The 14,644-nt window shown below is 40.5% G+C and overlaps 1 protein-coding gene across 2 annotated transcripts in view; it reads left to right on the plus strand.

The window, feature by feature from the left end:
* Positions 1-14,644, plus strand: part of AFAP1L2 (actin filament associated protein 1 like 2) — a 147,400-nt gene that overhangs the window by 73,864 nt on the left and 58,892 nt on the right. For both annotated transcript variants that reach the window (XM_036736132.1, XM_036736133.1), the window contains 3 exons: positions 22-150; positions 7,213-7,305; positions 9,322-9,416. In XM_036736132.1, the coding sequence (XP_036592027.1) occupies positions 22-150; positions 7,213-7,305; positions 9,322-9,416 (317 nt within the window). The remainder of the gene's footprint in view (positions 1-21; positions 151-7,212; positions 7,306-9,321; positions 9,417-14,644) is intronic.

Here is a 14,644-nt window from a genome sequence, read left to right on the forward strand (position 1 = left end):
GCCCTTTTTTTCTTCTTTTAGCCCTAGAACAGCTGCTTACAGAACTGGATGCCTTTTTGAAGATCCTAGACAAGGAGAACCTGAGTAGCACTGCTGTGGTGAAGAAGAGCTTCCTTACTGACCTCCTTCGGCTCTACACGAAGACCAGCAGTGAGTCCTGAGTCATCCTTTCCTGAGGGTGTTCCTCCCAGGCCATCTTGATACGCTTCCTTTTTTGAAGGCTTGTGGGAAGCAAAAGATTATTTGTGGAATTGTCTTTCCATTCCCAGATAGGCTTTGCTTTGGGTAGCAGAAAAAATACTGGTTTGTGGTGATAAAGGTTTGGGCAAGGGGAGGCAAGGAGGCATATTGCAGAGTATATAACATGATAGAGTAGTATGTAGGCTTCTTGAGGGCAGGAATTATCTCACTTTTGTGCTACCCAGAACATAGTAGGAAATTTTTTTTAATGCTTGGTTAGTTGATCAAAGAGCAAAGTAGTAATTGGCTTACACTTTAGCTTGAGGGATTTAGTCTAGGTATAAAGAATAATTTGCATATTAATAAGGGGCCCTAGTGGATTGAGGCATTTCTTTGGGTCCCATCAGTAAAAGTGAGAGTACCTTAGAGCAGTAGACAGTTTTCAAACAAGCTATTCTTTGCAGTGACTGGCTTTTGTGGTTTGGTTTGTTTACTCTGGAAAAGTTACTGGTGTAACTATGACCTGAGGCAGAAAAGGAAGTTCAGGGAAACATGGTTTGAAGGCACTGGAAACCACAAAATCCTGAACTCAAGGTGTTTTTCAAGAGGGAAAAAGATGGCAATTTTCAAGGATTTTTGTTTTGTTTTGCTTTGCTTTTGTACTTTAAAAATATATTCGAGTCTTTGGGCTAGTAGAAGGGGATAGATAAACCTATCTCCTTGCTTTCTTTGTAGAACCTGACCAAAACCATCCTAGGAAGTGAGAATCTTTCAGAAAAGGAAATGCCTCAACCCATGACCACCCCTTGCTTGCCTCTCAGGAAGTTCTTCCTTGTGTTTAGTCTAAATCCACAGGCTAGAGTTTAATGAGAGCCAATTTCTCATCTCTTTTTCTGCTCTTGGGGGAGGTAGTTTTCAACCTCTGTGAAACAGAGCTTCATATTCATGAAACTCACTGTATCCCCCTCAGTCTTCTCTGGGCTGTACAAATTCTAGACCCTTTACCTCTTCATTAGCACCCAGCTTCCAGCTAATTTGCAGCATTCTCTCTTCTGAACTGTTCCACAGCTCTCTTTAGTGTTTCCTAAGATTTCTTGTCGTAAGTTATCTGAGCAAAAATGAATATTCATGAACTTCAGTTTAAAGAATTTCAGTACGATATATAAAGATCCAGATTGCAAAGAAGATTAGTTATGGGATGTTTACAGGATAGTTATTCATTTTATAAAGGATTTTACCGGGCACTCCTTTAGATAGCTGTAACCTAGTCTGTTCAAAATAGGAACTGACTTAAAACCATTGAATTTACTTATAACCCTTTGGGAACAGCAATGACAAAAAAGTGACCATATTCTAAACTGTCTCCCGAAGTACTGCTTGCTTTGTAAACCTAGGATCACATTGCCAACACACAGTAGGACTATATCCAAAGTGATCTCTGGACCTTTTTTATGTCGTGTACAAAATCAGTCCCCTAACAATTTTAATTCAACATATTTTTATGAATCAAAGAATCACAGAATTTCAGGGTAAGAAGGGGCCTCAGCACCCATCTAGTTCAACACAAGCCTCAAAAGAATTCCTATGATAACATTTTGAACAAGTAGGCCATTAGGCCTTTCTTTGAGTAACCCCAATGAAGGGGAGCCCCCTCACTATCTCCTGAAGCATCCCATTTCAAATACTTGAAGAAAGCTACAATATGATGCCTAACTCTTTTCTTGGCTAAACATCACCAATTTCTTCTGCTGATCTGAAGGATCATAGAGTCAGAGGCCTTCACTAGCCTTCGGCTGAACATTCTCCATATCAGCAATATCTTCTCTTAAATATGGTATCCAGAACTGAACGGTCTAGTCCAGAATTTGTCTGACTAGGGCCAGGGCTATAGGACTATTACTTCTTTATTCCTGGAAGCCATGACTTTCCTAACAGCTCAAGAACACATTTGCATTTTTTAGGGGCTAGGGGCTGCCATATCACACTTTTGACTCGTATTGAGCTCCCAGGAAAACCCCCAGATCTTTTTTGAAGATACAAACCCACATGTATGTATGTGTGTATACATGTAGATCTATGGCTCCTCTTGTCTTGTACTTGGGAAGTCAATTTCTTGAACCCAAGTATAAGACTTTACATCTGTCCCTATAGAATTTCATCTTATTAGATTCAGCCTAATGTTCCAGCCTGCCAAGATTCTTTAAAAATCTTGAATTTGTCATCCGCCTAGTTTTGCATCATCTTCAAATTTGTTGAGTAGCATCTGTGTCTTTAAAATTATTAATGTTTTTGTTTTTGTATTTTCAGTATTTAGCACAGTGCCTAACACTTAGTAGGCAACTAATAAATAATTGTTGAATGAATGCTAAGGAGCTCAGTGCCAAGCACAGATTCCTGATGCATTCCATTGGAGATGTCCTTCAGGGTTATCATGGAACCATTAAAGACAGCCTTTCAATCCCAGCCCCAAAGTTGCTAACTATGTATCCTAGGCACTGGGGGGGGGGGGGGGAGGGGGAGGATGAAAACAACATAGTTTCTGCCCTCAAGGATTTCACAGTCCAGCAGGAAAGATAAGTCATAATAACTACAAGACAGAAATGAACCTGGTAAATTCACAAAAGAGGTACAAATGGAAGGCCATAAGGACAGGGAGAAAGGAGAACACTTGTAGATTATCTAGCCTGTTTGTTTTTGCATCCTCAGTGTTTAGCACATAATAAATACTTAATAAATGAACAAACATTCATTCCTTCACTCGTTGTGGCTGGGTTAAAGGGGCAAGGCACAATATCAAGAAAAGTCGCAATGGAGTGGGTCTTATAGAAGACTTTGAGCTCCATAGAATTTAGACCAAGGAGACACCTTAGAGAAGACCCTGTCCGTTCATTTTACAGATGAAGAAACTAAGGCCTAAAGAGATAGATGAGGTTTGGTTGCCAAGCTGGAAGGTGAACCAGGTCCTCTATCTACAGATCCAACACTGCCATATTCTGCTGCCACTCTCTTGGTATCCTGGGGACTAGGTTTCATTTGTTTTCTAGAGGCTAATGTGTAATCCAGCCATTCAGTTACATATGTTCTCAGTTTTATTCAGGCCAATGATAAAATGACCAAATCCATGCTGAGCCCCACATAGATCCCTCTGGCCATGCTTTCTGTGCTGATATCTATTAATAATCATGTTCTAACAACAATGCTCTGGCCATTTGAAAAACTAATAACTGTATGGGTTAGTCTCTAGACCACCTTTTCCCAGGTTATTATTAGCTGTGTTATTCACTCACAGACCTCCCTCCTTCTTCAGTTTACCAAACTTGACAATCTGTTCTACCAGGAGATTAGATTAGTTGCTGAAGATTTTATTCCAGATAAAAGATGCTATTTTCCCCCATAAAGCTTATCAAAATTTAAACTTTGGTGGTGGTGGGGGGTGGTAGAAAATAATTCTCCATACTCTATCATCTTCAAATGTTTAACATTGTATGTATTTTCAAACATTTTGGGGAGTCTAAAAGTTAACAGATTTTTTTTCTTGAAGGTAAATATTGCATTCATGTCACGTGGTCTTTAATTTTGTTACTTTAAAAAATAACTTCTTAGCATCTTTGGCAAGCACCTATGAATGGAGAGATCTGTACAGTGGTACTTATTTATTAAGGACTTCACTGGGTACAATTTATTGTCCCTTATGCCACTGGAGATTTGATCAGCCATTTTTGTCTCTTTTGTCAGGCCAAGTACATAAACAAGCTTTGGTTCAGCCAAATGCTCTCCTGAGTGCCATAGAATCTTAGAATATAAGAGTTACAAAGGACCTTGAAGACCATCTTATTTTTCAGATGAGGACACTGAGGTCCAGGAAGGGTCAGGGTTTGCAAAAGACCACACAGGTAGTTAGTGGCAGAGCTTGAGGTGCAACCTAGCTCTCCTGATTGAATGGCAATTCTGCCTCCTCCCTACACAGAAAGCCTGTTGCCTATCCTTATCATATTCCAGCAGCTGCCTATCAAATGGATGGAGATGTCAAGTACTCTTCAGGCCCAAACAAAACTGCTTTTTCCTCTTCCAGCTCTTCTCAAAACCACCCAAAGTTCTCCTTAACCCCTCCCCAATCACCCAGTGCTCAGAGATATATCATTGCTGCCCCAACTACAACCCTTATTATACAATGAAAATTTCAAGCCAAGTGTTGACTTATACAAATATGAAGCTCTCTCACATTGAATGTTATCTCTTCTTACCAGAATTGGTTCATTACGTGTTTTTCTACTGTTGGATAAGTCCTTTAGGCATGATCTATCCAGAAATTTTACTTGATATGTAGTAGATTGTTATACATATACACACACATACACATACATACACGTGTGTGTGTATATAGGTACATATATATACAATTAAGTGAGATATATGAATGGCAAAAATATTTAATTTGGTTAGTAATTGAACCACCCCATGCCTCAGTTTCCTCATTTGTAAAATTAAGATTTTATACTTCAGTGCTCTCTGAGCCTCCCCAAACAAGGCTCTAACTCTGTGATCCTTACCCTTCAACAATCCGGACTGGTTGATTTGGCCTCATGATTTGGCCTAGTTGGGTTTTTATCTGGATTTATCGTTTGGGGATATTTAAGATGCGCCCATGCTAGGGTCAAGAACGCTTGGGCTCTATGTGGCAGTGTTTTGGATAGATCTGAGCAAACAAGTAGTACAATAATGAGTTAACCTTAGCTAAATACTTAAGTCCCTGATAACAAAATAAATACCACTGAATAGGCCTTTCCATGTGTGGAAGCGTGCCAAAGATAAGAGGACATTATTTTCTAAAGGAGCAAAGTTATTGTTACTAATAACAACAAGAGTTGCTTATTATCCTAACTGGCATTTGTATAACATCGTACACTAAATAAAGCCGTACTCAGATGTACCCCGGGCTGCCTGAGGGTCTCAAATGCTCTGCTAAGGATACACAAGCTCTGTCAGGTCCCACCAAACCGAAAAGGTTTTAAATGCTAACCAGTGATACATCCTAGACCTGCTGTCCAAGACTAATGTAGCTAAGCTTGGAGAAGCTCATTACCAGAAGCCTGTTCGCCCTGTGATGATTTTTTTTTCTCATCATAGCAACTAATGACAGTTTGCTGCCAAGGCAAAAAAAGGAGTTGAGGTCTGCATCTGTGAAGGGAATTCCCTCACAGATAAAATCACAGATTCTTTAAGTATTGAAGTAAATATATCTCCTTTGTCAGTCTACTCTCAGTAATTTTAACTGACCATTAGCCTCAACAGCCCTCTGAAATGTATGTGATATTATTACTACAATTATCCTTATCATCTCTGGTTTGAAGATGAAAAAAGTGAAACAGAGATTCAGAAAAGGAGTGACTCTGCTTCCTTGGAAGGAAAGGATGAAAGGAGGGGAGATAATAGACTTGAGCTTTGATTTCATTGGTTTAAGAACCTCCCAATCAGTGAATTAGTCAGCAAGCATTTATTAAATGCTTTACAACATGTAAGGCATTGTGCTAAGTGCTAGGGATACAAAGAAAGGCAAAAAAAAAAATCATCCCTGTTCTCAAGGAGCTCACATTCTAATGGTGGAGACAGTATGTAAGCAACTGTGAACATATAAGATAAACACAGAGTGAATGGGAGTAATCTCAGAGGGAAGTCACTAGCAGTAGGGAGAAAGGAAAGACCAGGAAAGGCTTCTTGCACAAGGTAGGATTTGAGCTGAGTCTTGAAGGAAGCCAGTAAGTAAAGAGGAAAAAGAAAATTCCAGGCATGAGGGACAACTAGTGAAAAGGGATGGAGTTTTGTTTGAAGAACAGCAAGGAGGCTAGGTAGAGGAGAAAAAAGGTATAAAATGGTTGGAGTAGGGGGGTGGGAGAGGGAGAATGTATAAACAAATACAAAAAGACTGAAAGTGACCTCTACCCGTGTAGATTGCCACCTGCTCTGCAACTTGTCATCTTGAAGATTTGCCCTGGGCGTTGAGAGGTAACTGACTTACCCAGTGTCACACAGCCAATCGATGTGTCCGAAGTAGGACTTTAATTTAGGTTCTCCTGACTGAAGCCAGCTCTCTGCTGGTTATTCCACACTGCTTTAGTGGAGCTGGGACTAGAACCTTGGTTTCAACAATCTCATATACTAATTAACTGAATTAATTTAGCTACAGATAGAATATCTGGAGCTAAAGGGCCACCTGATAAATGCAGGAAGTTTCTAAGATGAGGTAATTGTGCTGTTTTTGAATGTCTTTTGAATGAAAACAATGCTCTTAATGCATTAGAAATAGAGTATGCCATGGTGGACTAACCTTTGAGGTATAGGCAAGGCATAAAGCAGGTTTCCTGACCGATATGGACTTTATTTTTTGAAGGAGTCGCTTGCTTCCAAGGGAGTTACCATGCCAAATTGGAAAGAAAGTGAATGACACATTTTTACCTCCTTAAAACATCCTTACCTGTACCCATAGAAACACACAGTGACACACATCTGGCAGGCAGTCTTGTCATTTTCTTGCTGACTATTCAAACCTCCCACTAGGATACCAACTCAGGCTTTAAAACAAAATCCAATTCCTTAGGTCAAAGAACAGCTATTTGATTAAAGTAGTTCACATTAAAGGGTGTTGAAAGCTTACCCATACTAAGGGACATCTGTATTTTAAAAAAGGAGTTTATTAACACAAAGTAATTTCTAATTGGTAGAACAGGGAAGGGAATTTCGAACAGGGCTATCTCCCAAAAGCCTTGTTCACTCTAGTGGCCACCTATGGTACATGCATGCCAGAAAATGAGCTGGAGGAGTAGTCAGCAACATGGCACCGCACTTTGGAAGGACTGCTGACTCCCAGATAAACTCAAACTCTAGATTCCTTTTGTATCTGTATTTTTTAGTAAGGCAGATAAATATATGGTCTCCTCAATACAAGCAACAGTAACCTGGCAGCATAAACAAGTTCTCCATCATCTTTTCTTTTGGTAAGAGCTAAAGTGAATCTTGCCCTTTGTTCTTCCATAGGTTCTGATGAAGAATATATTTACATGAACAAAGTTACAACCCATAAGCAGCCTCCTGTGGAGACAGAAGGCAAAGGAAAAGACAAAGACAAAGGTATTGGATCTGGGCCAGTGCTGCTGATTGGTGGGGTGGGACTTATATCGTGGAGGGGAGTGGTGACGGGGAGCATCTGCCACATTCTTCCGTGACCCTAAGCATCAAAGCTTTGGCTGAGACTGGAGAACTATTCCTGGGAGCTATGTTTTAGAGAATGGTATTTTGGGATGGCAATATTCTATTCTTCAGCTGGAAGATTGTATTTTGGGATGACAGTACTGTATTCTTCAGCTGGAGGATGGTATTTTGGGATAACAGTATTCTGATTTTCAACTGGTCATATGCCCATTTCTTAAAGTGTGCCTGTCTCTTAACCTTTTGTTATAGATTGCTTTGGCAATCTGGTATAGCCTATGGACCCCTTCTCAGAATATTTTTTTTAAATACGTAAAAGAAATGCATAGGCTTACTAAGGAAAATGATCCTATAAAATACAATTATCAAAATGTTTAAAAAAAAACCTCAGGTTAAGAATTCCATCTTTAGGGACTGAATATCCTACCAGGGTGGGGAACCTGTGGCCCTGAGCCTACATGTGGCCCTCTAGGTGGTCAGGTATGGCCCTTTGAATCCAAAGTTCACACAACTTTGTTTGGATTCGGTCAAAGGACTGCACTTGAGGACCTGCATGTGGCTTCAAGGCCAAAGGTTCCCCGCCTGTGCACCCACCTGATCCATTTCTATCATCATCAGGAGGAGGAAGTAATGTTTCAAATATTGTAAACTAAACCACTTTGGGTGCTTTGTAGTATATATCTTCTGATTAGATATGTATGTTTCCCATCCCTAAATTATCTTAGAATCTGAGTAACTTCTTTGGACATTTGAAATCATATCTTAAATCTTTATGGTATCTCTTGCTTTTCAAAGCATTCTGACAATGGATGTGTTATCTCATTTTATCTTGTAACAGTTCTATGAGGTAAGTATTGAATGGAGAAGGGCCAAATGATTTTTACCAAGATTATAAACTAAGTTAATTAAAATGATGGGATTAGAATTAAGATGTTTTGTCTCCTATATCCTTGCTCATTCCCCCAAGGCACCTTGCCCTCTAACATAAAAATTTGGATTGAGTTAACAGGGATGATATCCAGATCTTTTTTCTTCCTTCCATCCGTCCATCCAGGCTGGAAATGCAGTGGCTGCTCACAGACTCAATCTTGCAGCTCGTCAGCACTGACTTTTTCCATTTCTGATTTAGGATAGTTTGCTCCTCCTTAATCAAGGCAGCATGGTAACAGCTTGCTTCCAGAGACTTATCATATTGGATGTGAGACTTAGTGCAGACATCCAATCATCTTAGCCTATTGCAGTTCAGAACTCCCAGTTTCAAGTGATCCACCAGCTTTAGCCTTCCTGGTAGCAGGGAAAACAGGCATTTGCTATCATAACTGGCTAAGGCTCCTTCTTAAGGTCCTGAAGGTAACCTACAGGCTGTTAATTTGACTCTTATTTAGTGCATCACGCATATTTCTCTTAAGGATATTAGTGATCAAATTTTTTTTAAAAACTAAGGGCTTTTCCACAAAACACATGACTATTTGGTGCCACTGGTTTTTCTACATGATTCCCTCACCCTCTGCTTCCAAACCTCAGCTAAACTATCCCTTTTGAGTGGTGGCCAATCTGCCAAAAACAGTATGCCTGCTGGATAAATTATGGGATGGAAAGAACCATAATCACAGGGTAAACACTGAGTCTCTCTATATAGCAATTGCTCCTGCAGGTCTAATGATTACTGAAGACACTGTGGTCTGTACCATTTTTGACCCAGGGGAGTCGGAAGAGGAACATTCCAGAAAGCCAAAACAGGTTCCTCCAAAAGAATTTTTCCTATGGCTGAGGTGCTACTGCATTGCATTCTTGGAGAGAAGATAATACAGTCTTCAAAGTAGCTTCTGAGCTCATCCCACCAGGCTTCCTTCTCAGATGTAACTCCTGTGCATAAGATTGCATTCTACTGTGAAGTAGATACCTCGCACTAACACTTCTCCATATTCTTCATTGCAGCACTGAATTTCTCAGATCCTCTGACCAATGGGGAATTGGTACAGCACTTATCCGCCCCACAAAAGAGCCTACCTGATCTCCCACCTCCTAAAACAGTAAGTGTTGGGTGCTGGGTCCTGATACCCCAAACTTTGGCTTCCTCTAGCTTTTGGTGGTTGTTATATACCATGGTAAATTGATTAATTAACTAGGGTGATTTTCAAACACGTACTATGTGTTTAGATTGGTGCTAGACACTGTGAGGTACACAGAAGCATGATAAAACCCAAACCTTTAGCTCACATAGTTTATAACTCGGCTGGGAAGATAAGCTCATTGAACTTGAAATTGTCATAGACAAGAAGGTGATTCAGCCATTCTTCTGAAATTGTCCTCTCTAATATTACCTCCGATCCCTTAATTGCTAAGTCCAAAGGCCTTTACTCCTTCTTCCTCCTTCTTGACTTTTATGCAGTATTTTATATTGTTGGGCACCCCTTCCTTCTGGGTACTCCCTCCTCACTTGGATATGACACTGTTTCTCCTGGTTCTCCTATATGGCTGACGGTTTCTCAGTTTTCTTTGCTGAATCATCATTCATGTTCCATCCCCTAAAAAGGGTATTCCCCAAGGCTCTTAGCTGGATCCTCTCTTCTGTCTCAGAATCAGCCACCATGGGTTCAGTTTTCTCTATGTGGGTGACTCCCAAATGCTTCTGCCCAGCCCTATTCTCTTTCCTGAGCTCTAGTCTCATACTTGTTGGACTTTTTCAAACTACATTTCCAGCAGGTACCTTATACATATTCATTGTATATAAAAGGAGATTCATCATCTTGCCCCTAAACACACTCTTCCTCCAGACTTCAAACTTCCCCCTATTCTGCTAAAGATACCACTTTCCTTACACTCACCTGGGTTTGCAGTATGAATTTCACCCCTTAAACAAAAAAGCTTAAGTCTTATCAATTCAACAACATCTCTCTGCATCCATTATTGTCTTATCTCCACTAAGATGGCCACTAGGCAAGTTTAGGCTCAATTACCTCCTACCTGGATTATTATATTGACTTCTTAACTGTTCTCCCAACTTCTCTTCCCTCCACTGTCAACCCATCTGCTACACAGCTGCCAAAACGATCTAAGGCAAAGGTTTGACCATGACGTTCCGTACCCAAAGAACATTGCCTTATCATTTCTACAATAAAATACAGACTTCTCAGGCATTTAAAGCACTTCAGATTCTAGCATCAGCCTACGTTTCCAGGTTTCTACCCTTTGCGTCCTCTATGTTGTAGCCAAACTGGCCTTCCTAACCTTGGCGTGGTGTTTTCCTACCATACTTTTGTACCAGCTGACTACCTGTACTTCTTTGTCAAAAACATGTTACTGGCCTCTTATGTGTCAGGCTCTATGCTAAGCACTGGGGAAAAAAAGAGTCAAAAGACACTTCCTACCCTCAAGGAGCTTACAGTTTAATGGGGAGACCACAAGCAAGCAGATATGTATAAAAGAGCTATTTATAGGCTAAGTAGAAAGTAAATAAGAAAGGGAAGGTGCTAGAATTAAGAGGGAAAAGTTTTCTATAGAAGATTAGATTCTAGTTGGGACTTGAAGCCAGGGAAGTCAGTAGGGTGGAGATGAAGGGAAATAAAGAGGGATTGCATTCCAGGCATGAGGGATAATGAAAGAAAATGGCCAGTGCTGAGAGATGGGAGTACCTTTGTGGCATAGCAAGGAAGCTGATGTCACTAGATCCAATAGAATCCCAACCTTCATTTTAGGCTTAGTTCATGTGCTGTCTCCTATGGGAAACCTTTCCCCTTAGTAGTATTAATACTCTTTCCACTTAAAATTATGATATATATGCTTCTTTGCTTATATGTTGTACTCCCACTCTTCCCAATAAAATGTTAGCTCCCTGAGGTTGCCAGCAATGCTTTGATACCGTTTGTTTGTTGCCCTTCATCATAGAAGAGGACCAAAATGACATCATGATGTTGGGTTATTGTACAGTATGTCCAACTGTGGCTGATTAGACCAACAGAAATTTGGAAGGTTTTACGAAAAGTTGAGTTCAAATAGTACATATGAACATTTGGAATGGAGATGTGTCTAAATTTGCACATCTCACATTTCTTTTGACCTACTGCAGTTCTGCTTTGCCCACAGAGAACAGTACTTTCTTTGATGCAGGCATGGCATGCTAGGCAGTCCTGTGCCAGTGTCTCTCAGGTCTCATAATTGTGACAGAATGTAATTAAATGCTAAGTTTAGTAGTACATGTTTACATATAGAATTCAGTGAGGGTTAGAGTGATCAAGGAAGGCTTCATGGAGAAAGCATAAGACTTGAGTGAGGACTTGAAGGATGGATGGCAGTCATATGAGAATTTACTTATTCTAACTACAGCATGACACAAGCAACTGGTTACCACCTAAGTCTCTGCCATGGGACAACTACTAAGGCAGTTATGTTCCCTTATTTTTTTTTCAATTTTTTAACATTTTTATTTTAAGTTTTGAATTCCAAATTCTAACCATCCCTTCTTTTCTCCCCCTTTCCTGAGATGATAAGGAACCAGATATAGGATATACATGTGGAATTATGTAAGACATTTCCATATTACTCATTTTGTACAAGAGAACTCGAAGGAAAAAATGAAAGAAAGAAGTTGAAAAATGCTTCAGTATGTATTCAGTCAATATCAGTTCTTTCTCTGGAAGCAGATAGTATGCTTCATCATTAATCCTTTGGGTTTGTTTTGAATCATTGTATTGCTGAGAATAGCTAAGTCTTCACAGTTCAACATCAGATAATACTGAGTCAGGGGGCAGAGCCAAGATGGCAGCTGGAAAGCAGGGACTTGCCTAGGGCTCTCCCCCAGGACCCTCCAAACACCTATAAAAATGGCTCTGAACAAATTCTAGAACTGCAGAACCCACGAAGTAGCAGAGGGAAGCAGGGTTCCAGCCCAGGACAGCCTGGATGGTCGCTGGGTGAGGTCTATCGCGCATGGAGCTGGGAGTGGAGGGGAGCAGAGCCCAGCATGGGCTGTGCCCATACCAACCAGACTGGGAGCTGGGCAGAACAGGCCCTAGCTCCCTGGATCAGTGAGCTGTGCCAGTTACCAGACTTCTCAATCCACAAACACCAAAGACAACAGAGAAGGTTAATGGGAAAAGCTGCTGGGACAGAGTGAAAGGAGTTCTCAGTTAGGCCACCACCCCAGGGGCAGCAGGGGTGGTGCAGCTACAGAACTACAACTGCAGTTGCTTCTGGCCCCAAGACCACCCGGTGGGAGGAATTAAGTGACAGACCAGAGCGGGAGTGCAGAGCCTGCTTAAGATCTGAGTCAGGTCTGGGTTAGCAGTTCTTGGGGGAGGAGGAGTGCTGGTGTGGCAGAGTTTGCTGTATAGAAATAGCTCTGAAAACAACAGCGCATCCCCTCAAGCTTGGAACAAAGTACACTCTACAAGCAGTCATACCCCAACAAAAAATTCAAGGGTCAAGTAGGTGGCTGGGAACGTGGCCACACAGCGAAAACGGACTCAGATTCAGACTCAGACTTTGGAATCTTTCTTTGGTGACAAAGAAGACCAAAACATACAGCTAGAAGAAGTCAACAAAGTCAAAGAGCCTACATCAAAAGCCTCCAAGAAAAACATGAACTGGTCTCAGGCCATGGAAGAGCTCAAAGAGGAGTTCGAAAAGCAAGTTAGAGAAGTAGAGGAAAAATTGGGAAGAGAAATGAGAATGATCCGAGAAAACCATGAAAAACAAGTCAATGACTTGCTCAAGGAGACCCAAAAGAATACTGAAGAAAACAACACCTTAAAAAATAGACTAACTCAAATGGCAAAAGAGCTCCAAAAAGCCAATGAGGAGAAGAATGCCTTGAAAGGCAGAATGAGCCAAATGGAAAAGGAGGTCCAAAAGACCACTGAAGAAAATACTTCCTTAAAAATTAGACTGGAGCAAGTAGAAGCTAGTCACTTTATGAGAAATCAAGATATTATAAAACAGAACCAAAGGAATGAAAAAATGAAAGACAATGTGAAATATCTCATTGGAAAAACCACTGACTTGGAAAATAGATCCAGGAGAGATAATTTAAAAATTACTGGACTACCTGAAAGTCATGATCCAAAAAAGAGCCTAGATATCATCTTTCAAGAAATTATCAAGGAGAACTGCCCTGATATTCTAGAACCAGAGGGTAAAATAGAAATTGAAAGAATCCACAGATTGCCCCCTCAAATAGATCCCAAAAAGAAAACTCCTAGGAATATTGTCACCAAATTCCAGAGCTCCCAGATCAAGGAGAAAATACTGCAAGCAGCCAGAAAGAAACAATCTGAGTATCGTGGAAACACAATCAGGATGATACAAGATCTAGCAGCTTCTACGTTAAGGGATCAAAGGGCTTGGAATATGATATTCCGGAGGTCAATGGAGCTAGGATTAAAACCAAGAATCACCTACCCAGCAAAGCTGAGTATCATGCTCCAAGGCAAAATATGGATTTTCAATAAAATAGAGGACTTTCAAGCTTTCTCAGTGAAAAGACCAGAGCTGAATAGAAAATTTGACTTTCAAACACAAGAATCAAGAGAAATTTGAAAAGGTAAACAAGAAAGAGAAATCGCAAGGGACTAACTAAAGTTGAACTATTTTGTTTACATTCCTACATGGAAAGATGATGTGTATAATTCATGAGACCTCAGTAGCTGAAGAGAACATACATATATATGTGTGTGTGTGTGTATGTGTGTGTGTACATATATATCTATATATAGACAGAGGGCACAGGGTGAGTTGAATATGAAGGGATGATATCTAAAAAAATCAAATTAAGGGTTGAGAGAGGGAGAAAAGGAGAGATAGAATGGGGTAAATTATCTCACATAAAAATGGCAAGAAAAATCAGTTCTGTTGGGAGGGGAGAGGGGGCAGGTGAGGGGGAATTAGTGAATCTTGCTCTCATTGGATTTGAACTGAGGAGGGAATAACATACACACTCAATGGGGTATCTTACCCCACAGGAAAGAAAGAGGAAAGAGATCAAAAAGGGTGGACGATAGAAGGGAGGACAGTTAGGGGGTGGAGGTAATCAAAAGCCAACACTTTTGAAAAGGGACAGGGTCAAGGGAGAAAATTGGATAAAGGGGGATTGGATAGGAAGGAGCAAAATATAGTTAGTCTTTCACAACATGAGTATTGTGGAAGGGTTTTACATAATGATACACATGTGGCCTATATTGAATTGCTTGCCTTCTTAGGGAGGGTGGGTGGGGAAGGAAGAGGGGAGAGAATTCAGAACTCAAAGTTATAAAAGAAGATGTTC

The sequence above is a fragment of the Trichosurus vulpecula genome, chromosome 8, assembly GCF_011100635.1.
Source record: "Trichosurus vulpecula isolate mTriVul1 chromosome 8, mTriVul1.pri, whole genome shotgun sequence".
Lineage (NCBI taxonomy): Eukaryota > Metazoa > Chordata > Mammalia > Diprotodontia > Phalangeridae > Trichosurus > Trichosurus vulpecula.